At 33.9% G+C, this 22,026-nt stretch overlaps 1 protein-coding gene and 1 long non-coding RNA gene across 6 annotated transcripts in view; one reads left to right on the top strand and one right to left on the bottom strand.

Moving 5' to 3' along the window:
- Nucleotides 1-346: 346 nt before the first annotated feature.
- The window catches only part of LOC139819673 (uncharacterized), a 40,970-nt gene continuing 19,290 nt past the window's right edge, over nt 347-22,026 (bottom strand). The window contains exons 9-11 of one of the 5 annotated variants that reach the window (XR_011733792.1): nt 2,162-3,070; nt 1,744-1,851; nt 347-1,632 (exon numbers count right to left, since the gene is read on the bottom strand). Coding sequence is in view for 2 of the 5 variants with exons in the window: in XM_071789230.1 (XP_071645331.1) it covers nt 3,019-3,070 (52 nt within the window). In the remaining 3 variants the exon portion in view is untranslated. Of the gene's footprint in view, nt 1,852-1,871; nt 3,091-17,262; nt 17,288-22,026 lie in introns of those variants that run through there. The other 4 variants (XR_011733793.1, XR_011733791.1, XM_071789230.1 and 1 more) reach the window with 4 other exon arrangements.
- Nucleotides 20,386-21,946, top strand: LOC139819675 (uncharacterized). The gene is made up of 4 exons (XR_011733794.1): nt 20,386-20,400; nt 20,912-21,030; nt 21,153-21,556; nt 21,642-21,946. It is a non-coding gene; the product is annotated as an uncharacterized lncRNA (long non-coding RNA).

Below are 22,026 nucleotides of genomic sequence, written 5' to 3'. Positions count from 1 at the left end.
GCCTGTGTCACTGTTTATTCTGCATTTATACATTGATTTCTGATTTTTATTCCCTGTTCCTATTGCCTGTTGCCTGGTATTGTGCAAGGGCTTTATTAAGAATGGCCTTATATAACATAAGTCCTCGATCATTAGTTATATATTAGGGATGCCATAAGAAACGTTTTCTTATTTTTGTCTATTGAGGCCCTTGTAAGGATTTGATAAGAATGTTTTAACGTTTTAACTTTATAAACATACTATTTTCATAAATATATTTACGAACACAAAATTTCATAATAAGCCGGCACTGGTTTCTGACATTCACCCGACATTAAGAAATATTATATCATATATCTTATATCCAATTCAAAATTTTATTACTCTTTTTAAACTGAATTTGTTTATTAAGATGATTTTTGGAAAATTATATATTTCCGCTGGTTATGTAGACAATATATAACACTTACATCAAATTAAGAAGTGGTCTACCACGTAAGGCAGTTGGCTCACGATCCAGAGGTCCCGAGTTCGATCCCACCAAGGTAAGTGTTTTTTCCAATACAAGAAAATATTTATAATCATAGACTACATCTTAAGAAACAAATTTAGTTATAAAATAGTAATAAAATTTCAAAATAAATAATTTTTTTTATTTATTTCGGGTGAATATCGGAAATCAATGTCCTCTAATATTAAGAGGACTGCACAATCTTGAATCTAGAGTCTCATGATTAGAGGATATTCCTCTACAGTTTAAAACATCTTCTTAAGGCCCTATTTCAGAGGAAAATCCTCTAGCATGAACCAGGAACCGCTAAACTGCAGAATATTTTTTTTTGGGTGTTCGATCTTTTATAATTAAAAGCGACAAATTTACATACAAAAGAAATGTTTGCAAAACGAGGTAAAAAACATATTCGCGTGACAAAATGGTAAATTTTAATCGAAACGACGTTATTCGCCATGAAAATTCAATGTCCTTTCTCTCGCGAGAGGAGAGCTGCAATTTTGTTTCAATGGAACGTACAGAATCGCCGCGACAGATTTTCTATGTTTAACAAGCGTCTCATAACACGGTTAACGGAAATATAGAAAGCAATCCATTTTTCGACCGCTTTACATTCGACCTGCTAAATGATACAGCAACCGCGCTCTCATGCCCGATACATATATGTATGTTATTTCATACCGGAGAGTTACCTACATACCCAGCCTTGTACGTAACTCCGTATAATTTACACCGTGCATTATATCAGTACGTTCCATCTGAAATTCATTCAGCTATTCAGTCGACCGGATATTTCCAAATACCAAATACATCCAATCGATAACGATAACGTTATATGCGTAACAGACTCTCGCGTCGTTAAATCCTTTTTTTTTCATACAATACCACTATCTTTGCATATCGATCTGTTCATAAATTATTAAATTATTAACAAATATTCGGTTTATGTAAACCGAATTACATGTTGTTTATCGTATTGTTATACCGCCGGTAAAAATTTAATGCTAACATTAATCTCTCTCACAGTTAATCAACGCTAACGATTACGACTACAATCGTTCGCGGCTGCGTGAGGTTTTTTTAGCACAATTGCAATTTTCTCAGATTATCTTCATTGCCACTTCTATCGCTATCATACCTATCTAAAAAGATTGCCCATGAAGAAATAATTAATGATTGATAATTAGAAATACTTCATCGCGACGACAATTGGCCATAAATTGTTTGAACATTATAGTATTTCAATATTTTACCTTAAATATATCCGACATTTGGTGTCTTCTCAGATCATGCAAAGTAATGCGCATAATAAATATCAAAACCTTCCTTGACTATCTGACTTCTGCAGGGACAAACATATTCTAAAAATAAACCAAATATTTTAGAATCTTTCGAAAAAATCGAAATTTATTTTAATTTTAATAATGCATTTAGTATTTTCAAAAATTTTCAATAAAATATTCTTCTTATTGTTTAAAATATAATCGAAACAAAAAAAGAAAGTTATCAATAAAATTCATCTTTAATTTTATGCAAGATGTTATTTTTAAAATTAAAGCTGCAATTAGTGAAGGGTTATGTATCCGAAATAGATAAAGCAGAAATAATGAAAAATAATAAAAAATAATGAAAAACAAAATTAGATTAATTATCCGAAATACTGTTCGTTACCCCAAATCAAGCAGTTCCTGCAGTTCTGGTCGAAACGAATCTCTAGTCAAGTACCATTCTGGTAAATTGAATCGTTGCTTACAATCTCATCCTGCGATTTCTGAGAGTATGTAAGTTTAATCTTGAGAAAATTGCATACTCTCAGAAATCGCAGGCTAAGAAAGTCATCTGTGTACACATTAAAGAGTCCCTTTAACTAAAAGGCTACAATTGAAACAGTGCTAAATCAGGTATTATAAATTATATTTTATAAAAGCGTGCCACGAGATAAGATGGGGATTTTTAATTAATAGAAGATTTAAATAAAGTTTTGAAAAACATTTTGGCTTACAAAATGGCAAAATGCAATAGTGCGATAACGAATTTTGTCATGTAGGTCTTTTATCGAGTTACTATTTTTCATCATTTATTATTATTTGTCGAAACTTTCAGATTATTTTCGATTTTCTCTTCATTGTCAGACACAATTTGTTACATTATTTTTGTTTTTCTTTTCTTTTACACGATTAAGAATGAATTCAAAGAGCTAAACATCTGACGTGTATCGGTGTAATATCATGTCAACGTCAATTAAAGATGAATGAGTTGTACTGCCGAAGTAACGAGCCGTAATTGAATTTCAACACGCCCGTAGGATCGCTGATGTCATTTTTACTCATTCGTATGCGCAGTTCGTCCCCGATCCAGCGTTTGATCTCCGCGACAGCGTTCTCTCTCGTTTCGTCGATCTCGTTCAGCTGCTGCATATCTTTTATCCTCTTTAGTCAGCTCTTGTGGAACATGAGGCACAGCGTCATCGTTGCAAGTGGACGAGGCTTCGCGTTCATCCACGTTTACTAACAGTAAACGTCGCGATGTTAGTAAACGTAGATGAACGCGAAGCCTCGTCCACCGAGGAGAGACCCGTATCTACAAATTACGTAGATGCACTGTAAGATAAGACAAATATCAAATGCAACATTGTTTAATATAATGTGTTATGTAACACGACAAATAACACGGAACAATCAAATACAATCAAATTAGAATAAATGCCATTTTCGGTCCGAGCTTAGAGAGATCTTTGGTAGCTTAATATAAATTTCCGTGCATATATATATATATATATATATATATATATATATATATATATATGTATATGTATATTTCAACTTATTAAACTGCGCGCTGATCACTTTCGGACTTGAAACACAGTTTATTGTTGGAACAATGGCCCCTTCCTCCCCGTAATTAAAACGATACGATTTAAATAATCTATCTAAATAACTGTAAAGAATTTTAATTTCTTAATCCATTGCAATGTAACACGCATTAGATCTTTTAAAAAATATGAATAGACGAATATAGAAAACGGGCTAACTAAGAACCAAGCGCGGTAAATGATCCACGAAAGTTTTATTTTTATCTCTATTTTACATATCTTCCAACCTTTACCCGCCGACAAATTTAGTCAAGGCGCACAGTCAAGGTTGGATATGGCACGCCGTTTTACTTTTTAATGGCATCAATAATATTCTACACAATATAAAAGTTTCCAAAAATAATTGTTCTAAGAAAAATAGCGATTCTTACTAATGATTTTAAATTATGTCGAACATAATAAAAATAGGACGAATTAAAATTATGTCGGGACATAAAAATAATTCCGAATTTTTATTATGTTCCGACATCATAGTAATTCATCCAATTAAAATTATATCGGAACATAATAAAAATTGTACGGCAAGCCGTTTTACTTTTTAATGCAAGCCGTTTTACTTTTTAATAGCATAATAAATATTCCATTCAATATAAAAGATCAAAAAATAATAGTCTTAAGAAAAATTACAATAAATTAAAATTATGTCAAGACATCATAAAAATTCGGAATTATTTTTACGTGTCGATATCATTTTAATTCAACCAATTTTTATGATGTCACGACATAATTTTAATTCATCGAATTAAAATTTGATATACATAATAAAAATTGCATGGCACACCGTTTTACTTTTCAATAGCATAAATAATAATTTATACAATATAAAAGTTTCAAAAAATAATTGTCTTGAGAAAAATAGCGATTTTTACTAATGAATTAAATTTATGTCAAACATAATAAAAATTGCATAAATTAAAATTATATCGGGACATAATAAAAATTCGGAATTATTTTTATGTCCTAACATAATTTTAATTTCACGAATTAAAATTATGTCTGGACATCATAAAAATTAGATGAATTAAAATTATGTCGAAACATCATAAAAATTGTATGAATTAAAATGATGTCGACATCATAAAAATTGAATGAATTAAAATTATGTCGAGATATAATAAAAATTGTATGAATTAAAATTATGTCGAGACATCATAAAAATTGTATGAATTAAAATTATGTCGACATCATAAAAATTGAATAAATTAAAATTATGTCGCTACGTAAAAATAATTCCGAATTTTTATGATGTGTCGACATAATTTTAATTCATACAATTTTTATGATGTCTCGACATAATTTTAATTTATTCAATTTTTATGATGTTTCAATTTTTATGACATCTCGACATAATTTTAATTCATTCAATTTTTATGATGTCTCGACATAATTTTAATTCATTCAATTTTTATGATGTCGACATCATTTTAATTCATATAATTTTTATGATGTCGACATAATTTTAATTCATACAATTTTTATGATGTCTCGACAAAATTTTAATTCATTCAATTTTTATGATGTCTCAATTTTTATGATGTCTGAATTTTTATGATGTCTGAATTTTTATGATGTCTCAATTTTTATGATGTCTCAATTTTTATGACGTCTCAATTTTTATGATGTCTCAATTTTTATGATGTCTGAATTTTTATGATGTCTGAATTTTTATGATGTCTCAATTTTTATGATGTCTCAATTTTTATGATGTCTCAATTTTTATGATGTCGCGACATAATTTTAATTCCGGAGCTGGTGATTTTCATCCCACAATATTGGCAGCATTGTGTAAGTAGCGTCAACAGTTCTCACAGCTTGAATTCGATGTCTACGTGTCCCAGGTCGCCGATTACGACGTCCAGATAATGCGCTCCGTAGTTTTCGGTGTCTAAGTGTATTAATACCTTGAATTCGATGTCTACGTGTCCCAAATTGTCGACGACGAGGTCCAGATAGTGCGCTCCGTAGTTTTCGGTGTCTAGGTGTATTAATACCTTGAATTTGATGTCACGTGTCCCAGGTTGCCGATGACGGCGTCCAGATAATGCGCTCCGTAGTTTTCGGTGTCTAGGTGTATTAATACCTTTAATTTGATGTCTACGTGTCCCAGGTTGCCGACGACGAGGTCCAGATAGTGCGCTCCGTAGTTTTCGGTGTCCAGGTGTATTCATACTTTGAATTCGATGTCTACGTGTCCCAGGTTGCCGATGACGACGTCTAGATAATGCGCTTCGTAGTTTTCGGTGTCTAGGTGTATTAATACCTTGAATTCGATGTCTACGTGTCCCAGGTTGCCGATGACAACGTCCAGATAATGTGCTCCGTAGTTTTCGGTGTCTAGGTGTATTGATACCTTGAATTTGATGTCTATGTGTCCCAAGTTCCCGACGACGAGGTTCAGATAGTGCGCTCCGTAGTTTTCGGTGTCTATGTGGCACTATCTGGACCTCGTCGTCGGCAACCTGGGACACGTAGACATCGAATTCAAGGTATTAATACACCTAGACACCGAAAACTACGGAGCGCATTATTTGGACGTCGTCATCGGAAACCTGGGACACGTAGGCATCGAATTCAAAGTATGAATACACCTAGACACCGAAAACTACGGAGCGCATTATCTGGACGTCGTCATCGGCAACCTGGGACACGTAGACATCGAATTCAAGGTATTAATACACCTAGACACCGAAAACTACGGAGCGCACTATCTGGACCTCGTCGTCGGCAACCTGGGACACGCAGACATCGAATTCAAGGTATTAATACACCTAGACACCGAAAACTACGGAGCGCATTATTTGGACGTCGTCATCGGAAACCTGGGACACGTAGGCATCGAATTCAAAGTATGAATACACCTAGACACCGAAAACTACGGAGCGCATTATCTGGACGTCGTCATCGGCAACCTGGGACACGTAGACATCGAATTCAAGGTATTAATACACCTAGACACCGAAAACTACGGAGCGCACTATCTGGACCTCGTCGTCGGCAACCTGGGACACGCAGACATCGAATTCAAGGTATTAATACACCTAGATACCGAAAACTACGCAGCGCACTATCTGGACATCGTCATCGCCGACCTGGGACACGTAGACATCGATTTCAAGCTGTAAGAACTGTTGGCGCTACTTACACAATGCTGCCAATATTGTGGGATGAAAATCACCAGCTCCGGAATTAAAATTATGTCGCGACATCATAAAAATTGAGACATCATAAAAATTGAGACATCATAAAAATTGAGACATCATAAAAATTCAAACATCATAAAAATTCGGACACCATAAAAATTGAGACATCATAAAAATTGAGACATCATAAAAATTCAGACATCATAAAAATTCAGACATCATAAAAATTCAGACATCATAAAAATTGAATGAATTAAAATTATGTCGAGACATCATAAAAATTGAATGAATTAAAATTATGTCGAGATGTCATAAAAATTGAAACATCATAAAAATTGAATGAATTAAAATTATGTCAAGACATCATAAAAATTGAATGAATTAAAATTATGTCGACACATCATAAAAATTCGGAATTATTTTTACGTATCGACATAATTTTAATTCATACAATTTTTATGATGTCGACATAATTTTAATTCATACAATTTTTATGATGTCTCGACATAATTTTAATTCATTCAATTTTTATTATGTCTCGACATAATTTTAATTCATCAAATTAAAATTATGTCAAACATAATAAAAATTGGATGTATTAAAATTATGTCGGGACGTGATAAAAGTTTGAAATTAAATTATATTTTATATATGTCCAGACATAATTTTAATTCGTGAAATTAAAATTATGTCAAGACATAAAAATAATTCCGAATTTTTATTATGTCCTGACATAATTTTAATTTATCTTATTTTTATTATGTTTGACATAAATTTAATTCATTAGTACGAATAGCTATTTTTCTCAAGACATTATTTTTTGAAACTTTTATATTATGTAGAATATTATTTATGCTATTAAAAAGTAAAACGGCGTTCCATAGTTGGAAGATATGTAAAATAGAAATAAAAATAAAGCTTTCGCGCATCATTTACCGCGCTTGGTTCTTAATTAGCCCGTTTTCTATAGAATATATATATTCGTGGATTTCCATTGGAGCCTGTACTTCGAATTTTAAATATGAATAGAATTCATGTAAGATAAACTTATATTCAAAAATTATAATTATATTGTTATACTTATAAATTAAGCATATAAGATTAATAAGTTGAAATGTATGTCGAATATCTAATTAAAGAGTTAAAATGACGTAAACAAAAATGAGTTCTAGTTGCAAAACGAGTAATACAAATTTCTTTTCTTATTTTTCTAATTTTGGAATGCAACGAATTTTAATTAGAAGTTTAATTTCATACATCCGCTCTCGTGCATTATACTCTCAAGTGTCTCTCTGTGCAATGAAAGAAAGAGAGAAATAATTTATTTTCCTCGAAACATAAAACTGATTCTAATTATATTTTGCTTGCGTACCAAAATACATATTATATACATTATGCACATTTCTGTGTTCTAAATGCAGATATTCTTTTTTGCTCCTTTGACTAATTGAAGATATGAATGATCGCTATATAAGTGAAAAATATCTTGATTAAAAAGTAGCAAAATACAATAATTGCGAGAACGAACTTTATTATAAAAAATTTCTATTCAGTAACTATTTACTATTATTTATTGACACCTTTACTCTCACTTCTCTTTTCGCTAACAAAAACGCCACATATATGTTACATCTTTTTTTTTTTCAAGTAAATATATATCAGATGTGACGACACATTTCCGCGGATTAAAGGTGACTTCTTTTTATCTTCGGAATTAATGAAATATAATTGAATTTCAACGCAATATTTCATGTGGGATCGTTGTCCGTTTTACCGTTACGTGCATGTAAGTCGTCTTTCTCCTTGATCCAGCGTTTAATTTCCGCGAGGGCGTTCGCTCTAATCTCATCAGTCTCGTTCAAATATGTCGCTGCATATAACTTATCCGCGCTGGTCAGCTTTTCACGCAAAGCGTAACACTCTACACTGTCGTCGTAGTCACTTGTATTTGCCATCGTATTACCACGAGATGCTTCGTTCGCTCTGGATCTGGAGGATAATTTACGTCTGAGATGCTCTGCCCATAGATTTATATAGACCGGCCCCTGCCGTAAAGCCTTGTATACACGATGCTAGAAATCGGTCCAAGTTTTGGTTTAAGCCAATCAACTTGCAGTTCTTACAGAAAAGTAGCAGTTTCATTGGCTTAAACCGAAACTCGGACACAGTTCTAGCATCGTGTATAAAAGGCTTAAGAGCATGCATCCTCTCTCTTTTAAAGGCAAGGACGCTTGCGTAACGCTTGCGTAACGAAAGAGAAGGAGAACAATTTATTTTCTTCGGTAAAAGGCAAAATAAAGTATGGCCAAAAACTACTTTATTATTCGGTTAAAGTAAAACTAAACAATTTATTTTATACAAAATTAAATACTTCCTGGCATTATTGAGCTTTTGGCAAAATCACTGATAGATCTTTCATGATAAAAAAGTCGTACGCGCCATACTTTAATGCATGTTGCATAAAGAGATAAACCTGTTTCTGCGACGAGTAGTGTCTTATCTTCATTAGTATGCAGGTGCCGTTATTCAGTGAGTTTGCTATCGTGACGACAGTAAATTCTGGTGAACTCGGAGGTCCCCCCGGTCTCCAGAGAAGAATCAGGAGGTATGTCGGATTCTTACCGACTAAAACCTTCTATAGAATGACCTTATGAGGAAGCCTTTTTTTATGTATAATTATTAGTAGAGATTTATTAATTTGGTTTCCTTATAAAGGAAGCTTTATAAGCAAAATAAAATGTTGATTAAGCAACGTGCAAATTTATAATTTGCATACTTGAAAAATGTGAGAAAGTAATGTTCAAATTTATAATTTGTACACTTAAAAATTATAAGGAAGCAATGTGCAAGTTTCTACTTGCACACTTAAAACTATGAGGAAGCAATGTGCAAATTTCTACTTGCACATTTTTTTTATTGTGATAATCTTTATTGCGACTAATATTTGTTATACTATCACAATAGTTTTTTATTTCTATTTTAAAACAATTTTTTAAATATATAAAAATTGCTTTTATTAATAAAATTAGGAAATAATAAAGAATGACCCCAAAATCAGTGGTTTTTTCGCCTATTTTTGGTCCCGCGATATTGGAACTGAATTGTGTATCAAATGATACCTTATGACAAGACATCAATCACAAAAAATTTTTAAGTTGAGGTGAGAATTGATTCCAGAGATATGGGAGGTCAAAGTAGTCAAAATTCATTAACTTGTCAGCCCGTACGCTTTAAGGGGATGCTGGAGCCGCCTGTAACCGACAAAATTACCATTTTCTATGTTATCGACTATATCTGTCCTTGTATAGAAAAAGATATAGACAAGAATAGCACGCTACATTGCACGCACACATACGCACGATGCACATCGACATTATACTTTTATATTACGCTTCCAAATCTTGATTTGGAGGGTTTATCGATGTTTTTCTTGTTGTGCAATTCGGGGGAACTTGTTTTCGCGTTCGTACCAATGGTATATCTCTTATATGAAATACATCTTGTGACGAGCTGACAGCTCGCCGCAACTCGAGACGCCATATTGGGATAAAAGTAGGATAAGGAAATCTGTACTTCCGTAATTTTTTCTCGTTTTCTATATAAAATCGGAGTTCCCCCGAATCATTAATGTATATACTGCAATTCTGGAGAAGGATTTTTAATTCTGTTAAATTAATACAACAAGCTGCTAACAATAAATTTGAAGTCAGATTTTTAAAATTCATAATGGCCGATTTAATATGGCGGACTATGTATTTAAAAAATGTTTTAATTTCTTTTTCTTGTTAAGTAAATCGATCCATAAGTATGTATGAAAAATCTGACTTCAAATTCATTGTCAGCAGCTAGCAAAACCCCCGGGTACGAAGTTTTAAATTATCGGACTGAAAGAAAAATTCGTGCTTTAAAGCGTACGGGCTGACGAGTTAATGAATTTTGACTACTTTGACCTCCCATATCTCTGGAATCAATTCTCACCTCAACTTAAAAATTTTTTGTGATTGATGTCTTGTCATAAGGTATCATTTGACACACAATTCAGTTCCAATATCGCGGGACCAAAAATAGGCGATTTTTGGGGTCACTCTTTCCTTAATTGGCTTAATTGTCTGGATTTTCTCAATATTTGAGATATCGGTCTATTTTTAATTCTATTATATTCTTCAGTCTTTTCTACCCCTATTTCATATATAATTCTTTAAAATTTAGTTGATTGGACCAAACTTTATAAGGCTTCTATGTATGTACGGATTCTCCGAAATTTCAAACGTCTGTAACTCAAGAACTGATTAACTAAATCTTAAAAAATTATATATGAAATAGGAGTAAAAAAGACTGAAGAATATAATAGAATTAAAAATAGACCGATATCTCAAATATTGAGAAAGCTACAGCGTAAAACAATTTTTGTGAAAAATAAAAACCCCCTTAAAATCCATACCGATCGACAGATTTTAATAAAATTAGAGGAGAACATACTTTCTATGATACTGTATTTGTGTGTAAAATTTCAACCCGGTATCTAAAAAGTTGTAGAAGTAGATGCGTGTACAAAAAATCCGTACACACACACACACGTGCGCGCGCGCACGCGCACGCACACGCCTACGCACACACACATACATACTTCCGGAAGAGGTGTCGCTTCGTAAAAGGCTTAATTAGGTTTTATTAATGATTTTCTTATATGCCTGACACAGATCCAAGTTCTTAATTTAATTATTGACGTATATTTAAAATGTAATGACTTTGACCTCCGTAAAAATTGTTCTAACGCTGTAATTGTGACTTTTGAATTGTTTATTATTATTTTTATGTCGTAATTTGCTCTGAAGAAGACCAAGTACGGTCGAAACGTTAACCTACGGCAATTCTGAATAAATGAATTGCTCAAATTAAGAATTTTTTATTTTTATTTTTAACACCTGATAAATGTTCGATATATAAAACGTGTTTTATTTTAACATTTTCTTAGCACGAAAACCCAGCTTGGTTTATAAACTTTTTTTTATTATATTTGATTTTTAATCCTTTTAGCCTATAAGATTTTAGTTTTTTTATTATTATATTTTTGATAATACTCTTTCTTCAAATGCAATCGTATATTCAAAAGTATTCTATATTATGTGATTATACCGCATATGTCTTTTTGCTTCCTCATAGAGGAATTAAGCTTTGTTTTCATAAACTTCGTATATGGACCTTTGATCGCATATAAAACATCTAATTAACCAAATGTTAATGAATTATACATGAAATAGGGGTAGAAGAAACCAAAGAAAAGATTGTTTTTTGAGTTTTTAATGTCAATATGTTCAGAGTGTTCTAAAACGTCGAAATATTGCATTAAAAAAAATGTCGGTATGTGTGTATGTATGTATGTATGTATGTATGTATGTATGTATGTATGTATGTATGTATGTATGTATGTATGTCTGTGCCAAATTTATAGAAATTTCTATAACTCCCGAACTAATCAACCAAATTTTAACGAATTATATATGAAATAGGGGTAGAAAAGACTAAAAAATATAATAGAATGAATAAAAATTGTTAATAATAAAGGGGTTACCGATTTCTGTTAAAAAAACAGTCAAACTTACTAAAATTTCTATAACTCAAGAATTGATTAACCAAATTTTAAAGAATTATATATGAAATAGGGGTAAAAAGAACTGAAGAAACCAAAGAAAAGATTGTTTTTTGAGTTCCAGAACTCAAATTATGGATAGATCGCGAGTATCATTAAAGGTAGGTTGGTGTTGAATTTGGCAATGATCGGTGAAAGGGTTATCGATTTTTGCCTAAAAAGTGTACAAGTTATATATGTAATCTTATATATAGAACGTATCATTAAAGGAAGGTTGTTTTGAATTTCGCGAAGATTGGTGAAAGTTACCAATTTCTGCCTAAAAAAATTTTTTTTTTTACCCTTATTTCATAATTTTTAAGATTTGGTTGATTAGACCCAGCTTTATACGCGATCAAAGGCCTCTAATTTTTGCTTCCTCATAGAGGAAGCTTTGTTTTCCTAAATTTATATATGAACCTTTGATTGCGTATAAAGTTGGCTCTAATCAACCAAATTTTAAAAAATTATATATAAAATAGGGGTAGAAGAAACCAAAGAAAAGATGGTTTTTTGAGTTTTTAATGTCAATATGTTCAGAGTGTTTTAAAACGTCAAAATATTGCATTAAAAAAATATCGGTATGTGTGTATGTATGTATGTAAGTATGTAGGTATGTAGGTATGTATATATGTCTGTGCCAAATTTACAGAAATTTCTATAACTCCAGAACTGAGCAACCAAATCTTAACGAATTGTATATGAAATAGGGGTAGAAAAGACTGAAGAATATAATAGAATTAATAAGAATTGTTAATAATAAAGGGGTTACCGATGATTTTTGTTAAAAAAAAGTTTACCGAAATTTTTGAATTTTATTATATTCTTCAGTCTTTTCTATTTCTATTTCATATATAATTCTTTAAGGCCGGTATTCATAGTCGGGTCTTATATCCAAGATCGTCTTAAGTATAGTCTTAAGGCGTCATCAGTCAATCAGAGGGCCGTATTAGCATCTTAAGACATGACTTCCTTTATGAGGAAGCCAAGTGCCTAATTTGCACAATTTTTTGATATGGTGCTGCACTCTATGCTAGCTTTTTTTAATGTGGTCTGATTTTTTACATAAAATGATATTATAATTGTAGGGATAATTATATGTAGAGATGTATATCTTGTGTTAAGGCAGATACAACAGAATATTATAGGTAAAGATTGAACTAGATATTTTTCTCTTTTTCTCTGTTATAAAAATAATTGCTGCAAGCTAAATTATCTTCAGCATAAAACAGGCAATTTATTTGCAATTTAACTGCAATTGTTTCACCGTGAACAAAATGCGATCAAGGATACGCATGATAATAATAATTTCCGTAATTTTTTCTTATTTTTATATTTTCTCTAATAAAACACGCCATATAACTTTTTTATACCTTGCAACTAAATTCCGATTATTTACAGATTTTTAATTTTACAGTAATATATCATGTTACGCGTGTATTATCCCCGATCAATAATTTCTACGAAAACAATAACGAGCACAAGACTTCGAGAACCACTCGAATTTCTCGTAATTCTACGAGCTCGGTAGATCTGAAATTTTCCACATTCTCAAAGCTTTCCGAATCGCGTTGCGTGTAATATGTAAGCTATTCTGAAATCCCGCGATTTGCTGGCCAACGATTTTCGACGGAGCGGACGAGCGAAGGAATGAAATTACGCGCGCAAACAAGCACAAACAATCGTTTTATCACACAGATTTCAAGTCTTGATCTTGGTGGGGAGGAGAGAAGGGGTGGAGAGTGGGAGGGGGGGAGAGCGGTCTAAATGAATTTCTCCGGAAACGCGTTGAATCGATTAAACACGATGCGGGCGGTCGGTTGATTGAAATATCAAGTAAAAGCTGAAGGCCGATTCCCGCACCTGAGGCCGCCCGCTCCGCCGCCGCCGCGGCGCCGTCGCGTTGCGGAGAGCGCCCCGTTACAAAGAAGAATCGTTACGAGGAAGTGTTAAACTATCGCTTAATAGCCGGCGGGTTCTGGCGCGCTTCCGGCCGCCGTTTACATAACGGCCGTATTTACGTGCAACGTGTTTTCGTATTATTAATTACAGGTTTGACTACCAATCATCGGGAATGGACTACCAAATGTCAGCACGCGACCATTAAACGAATGCTTACAGTTATAATAATATACGCAGTCTGGAAAGCCGAGTTTTACAAGAGGGGGGTGGGGCTAACTTCACGCGTATAGTATGTCTTTTTTCGCATTATTAGTTACAGTTTTGATTACCAATCATCGGAAATGGACTACCAAACACCATCAAACGACCACCAAACGAATAATAGTTATTATTGGATTTTCCGAGGGATTTTCAGTAGTAGGGAGGCCAACTTCACACAGCTCAGAAATTGATTATGTATTTTGCTAAAAAACTAATATATGATGCATGATGATATTAGGAATAACATATTACAAAATGGGGATACGTAGCGGTACACTTTATGTGTAATTGTAATCCGAAGTTCTTCACGAAGTTCTAACGGTATTTTGATGGTATTTTGACGGTATTTAGAAGGGTGTCACCATGGAGAAGTGGCAACACTGTACAGTCTACGCTAAAAATTGTGGAGTGGAGAGAAGGTCGCGCTGGTCGCGCTGTACGGAAACACAGCCGAACGCGCGCGAAACTTTTGGCTACGATTATAACCGGTCCTCTTAATGGCCCTCTCAGCAAGAGTGGAACAATATTATTAGGCTTGCACGTTTATATTTGAGACAAACTTTTTAACTGTTAAATGCATTTATTTCCCAATAATTGTACGTTATAATATAGAATTTATATCTATATAATAAAGGGCCTAGCGGAGTAAGCATGTGAAATCGGCCCTTGATCATACAGAGCTGACATTAATGTCACAAGTTAGTACCAATATGATAAAACTTTCCACCAAATATTATTTTTAAAAAATTCATTTTTTTAGAAGTTATGCAGGGAGAAAGTAAAATAAAGAAATGTATTTTTCTCGAAAACCACTTGACCGATCTTGATGAAAAAAATATATGTTATGTAGACTAATAAAACTAATTAACAAAAAAAATGTCCAAAATGTTTGCCAAAAAAAGACCAAAAAAAAAATATTTGAATTTTTTAATATTTTTTTTAGGGTGATATTTTCGAGGTACCCCTTTGAAATTTTTACGAAAATTTCTCTTAAAGTGTCCACTATAACATATATTTTTTTCAATTTTTTTTAAATGGTGGAACATAGTTAAATATACGAAAATCGTAAGCGTCGCGTCACTCCGGCGCACAGTGCAGTGCCATTCCGCGTTGCGGGTGTTCGATGTGACTTTAATAGCACTTATGTACGTCTGCAATTAGCCTATAATATGTATACTTTTTAATTTTTATAGTTTCCGGAGTTTACCACGTGGAGGTTGCAGTACGGTTTTAAACTCCTTATCGGGGTGCTTTTTTAACATGAGTCCCCTCGCCTCTCACTATATTTCCGTAAAATCGGGGTGCTTTTTTAACGTGAGTCTCCTCGCCTTTCACTACGTTTCCGTAAAATCAGGGTGCTTTTTTAACGTGAGTCTCTTCGCCTCTCACTACGTTTCCGTAAAATCGGGGTGCTTTTTTAACGTGAGTCCCCTCGCCTTTCACTACGTTTCCGTAAAATCAGGGTGCTTTTTTAACGTGAGTCCCTTTGCCTCTCACTACGTTTCCGTAAAATCGGGGTGCTTTTTGAATGTAAGACCCCTCGCCTCTCATTACACCTTACACCTACGATTTATTTAATCTTCTTCACTATCACTGTCTATTACTGGAATGTTATTTGTTTTCTTAAACAGATCGCTAATGGGCTACGAACAATTGGATGCTGCTGTCATATTGCTGCAATTATATATTATCTATCTCATGCAAGATATTTAGCGAAAATTTTGAAACCAGCAGAAATACTGAGCGATCTGTTTAAGAAAACAAATAACATTCCAGTAATAGACAGTGATAGTGAAGAAGATTAAATAAATCGTAAGTGTAGGGTGTAATAAGAGGCGAGGGATCTTACATTCAAAAAGCACCCTGATTTTACGGAAACGTAGTGAGAGGCGTAGAGACTCACGTTAAAAAAGCACCCCGATTTTACGGAAACGTAGTGAGAGGCAAGGGGACTCACGTTAAAAAAGCACCCCGATTTTACGGAAATATAGTGAGAGGCGAGGGGACTCACGTTAAAAAAGCACCCCGATAAGGAGTTTAAAACCGTACTGCAACCTTCACGTGGTAAACTCTGGAAACTATAAAAATTAAAAAGTATACATATTATAGGCTAATTGCAGACGTACATATGTGCTATTAAAGTCACATCAAACACCCGCAACGCGGAATGGCACTGCACTGTGCGCCGGAGTGACGCGACGCTTACGATTTTCGTATATTTAACTATGTTCCAGAATTTAAAAAAAATTGAATAAAATATATGTTATAGTGGACACTTTAAGAGAAATTTTCGTAAAAATTTCAAAGTGGTACCTCGAAAATATTACCCTAAAAAAAATATTAAAAAATTCAAATATTTTTTTTTGGTCTTTTTTTTGGCAAACATTTTGGACATTTTTTTTTGTTAATTAGTTTTATTAGTCTACATAACATATATTTTTTTCATCAAGATCGGTCAAGTGGTTTTCGAGAAAAATACATTTCTTTATTTTACTTTCTCCCTGCATAACTTCTAAAAAAATGAATTTTTTTAAAATAATATTTGGTGGAAAGTTTTATCATATTGGTACTAACTTGTGACATTAATGTCAGCTCTGTATGATCAAGGGCCGATTTCACATGCTTACTCCGCTAGGCCCTTTATTATATAAATATAAATTCTATATTATAATGTACAATTATTGGGAAATAAATGCATTTAAACAGTTGAAAAGTTTGTCTCAAATATAAACGTGCAAGCCTAATAATATCGTTTACACAATTAGCTACGGAGATGTTGGTCAAGTACCTGATCATACCTGAATTGATTAAAGACGTCCCACGCACCAGCGATTAAAAAATTACCGCAAAGTCGACGGGCACTATATCTGTTCCAAAATCAGGAGTATAACGATAAAATCTTGTAATTCCAAGTAGCGAAGGCACCATAAGGCCTAGTGGCCCAAACATATTCTCTATCCACCCGACAAGTGGTTCATTGGTGCTAGAAAAAACTGAAAGAAATCTTAATTATTCATTTTTATGTAGATTCGCATGAATCAAATAACTTATTGTTTGCTAAACGCGACATACGCACACACGCACATCCGCGATTGTTTATTATTATTTTACAATTGTAGACTTTCACAACACATAATTATGCAAAGCAGTTGAAAATTATTAAATATAAATGTTATTTAATAAATTCAATAATATAATTAGACTCGTGAAAGTGTCAAAGATTTAACGGAGAATGCGAGTCGGGCGCGGAACGTGGTGCGCAAATAAAACTAAAACGTGTATTTAAATGTGACGAAAGTTTCGACTCTTCTTTCGAGCCATCTTCAGCATTTATTAAGTAGTCAAAACTACTGCGACTTTTCAATTTTTGTACTTCTTTGACTGCTGCAGACCTTGAGTGGAAATGTGCACTATAACGGTGCGTACCAGTTCGCTTGTCACGACATCTCCTCAAGAAAGGATCTTCCTACCTTGAGCTTTGCAGGAATAGAATAAATCTTCTTTTCTTAATAAATGCTGAAGTTGGCTCGAAAGAAGAGCCGAAACGTTCGTCACATTTAAATACACGTTTTAGTTTTATTTGCGCACCACGTTCCGTGCCCGACTCGCATTCGCCGTTAAATCTTTAATAAATTCTTTAGCAATAAAACTGCTAGTTTTTATAATTATTCTGTTACCTATTGCAGGTCAAAATATTCCTACTGGCAAGTCTCCGCTTTCATCTCTGAGAAGGTCTTCCGCAATCGCTTTCGTGAATGATATATGTATTCGACCATCGTGAAATGATTCTAGTCAAACGATATAGTTTATCTCTCTCTTTCATTATTAATATATTTAATTATTTTATTATATTGAACATCAAAGAATTATCTAGATATTTATTTCGTCAATTATGTTTTCGTGTAAGTAACGTATGAACACGATAAGGTCTTTGTGATTAATCAGTTATATCGTGAAGTTCACTCTTATAATAAAGTGGCACGCTTAAAAAATAACATTTGAAAATATATAACAATTTTCTAAGACTTATTTAAATATATATGTCCATATATAATCTTATATAATCATATATGACCATATAAACTCTTATCAGCCCAAAATTCATATATAATAAGATAGCTTCTTATATGAGCATATAACACACTATAAGAGATATTTTTTATATATCCTTATATGTATAATCTTATATAATCATATATGACTATATAAGATCTTATGCGGCCAAAATTCATATATAAGCATATAAGACCGCTTCTTATATGAACATATAAGACATTATAAGAGTTTTTTTTCTCCCGGACATAACGTGCTTTACTGTGTCGCTTGTACATACGTATTTTGTACAGTTGTGTGTAACATCATGGTTATATAAAAAAATTAATAAATCAATCAATAGTACTTTGATCCTTGGTAAAGTTTTTTTTTATATATCCGTAATTACGTATGTATTCCTTTGGATACATGCTTATTGCGTCTTAATAACTTTCCCTTATTATCATTCGTACATCCTCTCTTGTTTCCTCGAGGTTTATCATAGAAATCGTTTTTTCAATGTTATTTATATTGCGGATAAGTGCAAATATTAAGTCAAACTACTTTGTGATATAAGCTGCGACAACATTATCGTAGCCGTTTTAAAACTTCATGTGCTAGTTCATGGTTCGCAGTTCGCTGTTCGTAAAAAATTCGTCGTTTGCCGATGTGGATCTTGTATAATGTTCGCACAATTCGTGATTTGTCAGTCGAAAAACAATTCTTGTTAATGCTAGTCAAATTTATTAATGGGGTTGGTAATTGCTACTTATTTCTTAAAAATATTTGGTAATTATTTACTTTAATTTGATATTATTTACACCACGCCGATGACTTTGATCTTGATTTATGTTGTCAAAAACACATTTTCCAGTCACATTTGTTAATAACTTTTGAATAAACAATGACCAATGACTAAAACCTTTCGAAGGTTCTTCAGGATTGAAGCGTCGGACGCTGATGGGTATTGTCGTGGAGCGACAAACAACAAACGTTTGCAGTTAACAATATTCTTTTGTCTTAAGGGGATCCTGCAGTGACAGGCAAACTTCCTCGATGTCGATAATGTCAACCTTTCTAATTTTGTTTTTCCTATATCTGTCTTCGTCTAACGAAATAACATCTGTCTTTGTCGTTCGATTGCTCGCCATCTTACGCAAGATCCGGCAACTACTGTTGCTGCTCTTTTTGTCCTGCATCCGTATTTGCATTACTAAAATAATTTTTAGATGGATCTTTTTTTGTACGCATTGAATCTTACTTCTAATTGCACGATATTATTCCTACATGTTTTCCCAAGGGTAGATGATAAACATTATGTATGTATAAACTGCAGAATTTTTGTTTTAAGCAAATATTGTCGTCAGGTGACAGCTTGTGTATGTGCCCCAATAAGTAATATTTTTAATTTTTTGGTGTTTTTGATATAAAATCGCGTTTAGCACCCTAGATTTTTGTGCGGACTTTAATTCTGTAAAAGATCCATCTAAAAACGATAATGTCGGTAAATCATACGGCTGCAGGATCCCCTTAACGTTGTTTGTCGCTCCACGACAATACGTGCCTAGCGTCCGACGTGCGTGAATTCTCGAGAATATTTCGATAAATTATAAGGAGATGTATTACTGCTCGAGAGTACACCGACATGTTGATTACGTACGGAATGGCTGGAGAAAACGTCCGTGCCGTCGTTCGACTTTACGCGGAACGATTCCCCGGGCATGAACGACATCCCGCATATACAACGTAATTTTGGGATGTGTCCGACGCGCCAGAAAGACAGGATCTCTTTTACCACATTAGCGACATGCTGGTGCACCATTGCAACGTCGCGTAATTGACGAAGAGAGAATCCTCCAAGCATTCGAGGATTTCCAGGACAACCCCGAGAACCCCTATATAGAGACGACCTACCGTGCGCCGCGCGCGCCGGCGCGGCGCTGTGTCGCTGGTATGCTAGGTCTCTCCCAAAGCGTCGTATATCGGGTTCTACGCCAGAACGGATTTCATTATCAACGGGTGCAGCAATAACTTATTGCAAGAGATGGAAAGCAGCGCGTTTATTATTGTGAAGGTACTTTTATTATTTTCTTTAATGTTTACGCTGTTTTTAACAAATATTAATTATCCCGAAGAGATTAGATTGTGTGATTAGGAAGGGCAAAGATGGGTTGCTGAATCTCAGTCAGACTGAGTTAGTTTATATAAGATTGATTGTGCAAATTGTGATGCTGTATATATATATTGGCCAGACAAAAAGGCACTTAGAAACACGCATCAAAGAACATCGATGTGATATCAGGAAAAATGTAGATAATCATTCTGTTGTGAGTAAGCACCGGCTTGCACACAATTATGATTTCAAGTGGCAGCATCCTGAAATTTTATATAAAGAAAAGCATTTCAAAAAAAAAAAGAAATATCCTAAATGTTTTTCATTAAAAAACATGATTGCACAATCAATTTACAAAACGATACTGAGAGCCTGCCATCTATTTATAATCGTGTCATTGGTATTACTTAGTTTGCTCTTCATATTTCGGTTCTGCTCGTTTTTCCCCCAGAGCGCTATTTGTCATTCGCAGATTACGTTGACAACTTTAGTTCGACTTTGACTGTCTTACTGTTCGGACGTTGTGTCTCGATATGGCTGGTGACGTTTTGATTTCATGTATCACCGTTTGTCTTGGAACGCATAAGAATTGTAAGCTTTTAACTAATTTTACAATGTTAATTGACTTTATTGATTTTGACTATTGTGATATTGTAATAATTCTGTAGAGTTTTTCTATTGTTAAATGTATAAATTCTTTCTCTTGTGTTTAGCTTTGCGTTTATCTTGATGTAGTCAGAACACCACATCAACGATGCAATTAATTTTGTTATGCGGATCGGTGTAACTCGAATAAAGGCACTCTATAAGGACCGGAATTCGGTCGAAACGTCGTGCAATTCCTGTATCAATTGGCCAGTTGGGTCGAAATAAAACGACTTACTTTAAATATTAATTATCGACGAAATACACAGGGTTCCTCGCGCAGTGTCGGCGGAACGCTCTTTTCCCCGACCGCATCCTATGGACGGAATAAGCGACCTTCACATCAAATGGCGTGTTTAACTCCCATAATTTTTTATTATGGAAAGATGAAAATCCGCACGCCATTCACCAAGGCGCGTTTCAATATTGCTGGTCGATAAATGTTTGAGCAGAAATAAAAGCGAACCGAATTGTAAGTAGTAAGTTTATAAGTTAAGAAATTCCGTCTTTGTCTCCCTCGCAGTTTTTTCAAATCACACTCTTTCTATGATTTTCAGATCGGTCTCTATATTCTCCCGCCACGCTTAACCGGGGAAATTTACGCGCGGTTTTTGGAAAATAAGTTGCCCAGTCTTCTGAAGACGTTCCCCTTCGCGAACGGGAAGAGCCTTGATTCTGTCAGTGAGCAGCTGTCAGTTTTCTTCTTCTTCTTAAATTTTCGGCTCCTGCCGCCCAACGGCGGACAATACGGCCATATATTCCCCTGTTTGATTAGCAAAGTCTGAATCACCGTTAGCGTGGCAAAGTCTAAATGGAAATTACTAAGTCTGAGTGCGGATCAATGCAGACAGTAACACACACAGTCGCAATACTTAAAAAAAATTTTCCTTCCGGACAAAACACATCCGAACCGGTCTGCGCACGTTGAGCGAATAGCAGCTG

Source organism: Temnothorax longispinosus, chromosome 9 (assembly GCF_030848805.1).
Source record: "Temnothorax longispinosus isolate EJ_2023e chromosome 9, Tlon_JGU_v1, whole genome shotgun sequence".
Classification (NCBI taxonomy): domain Eukaryota; kingdom Metazoa; phylum Arthropoda; class Insecta; order Hymenoptera; family Formicidae; genus Temnothorax; species Temnothorax longispinosus.
This window is presented reverse-complemented; position numbering and strand designations above follow the sequence as displayed.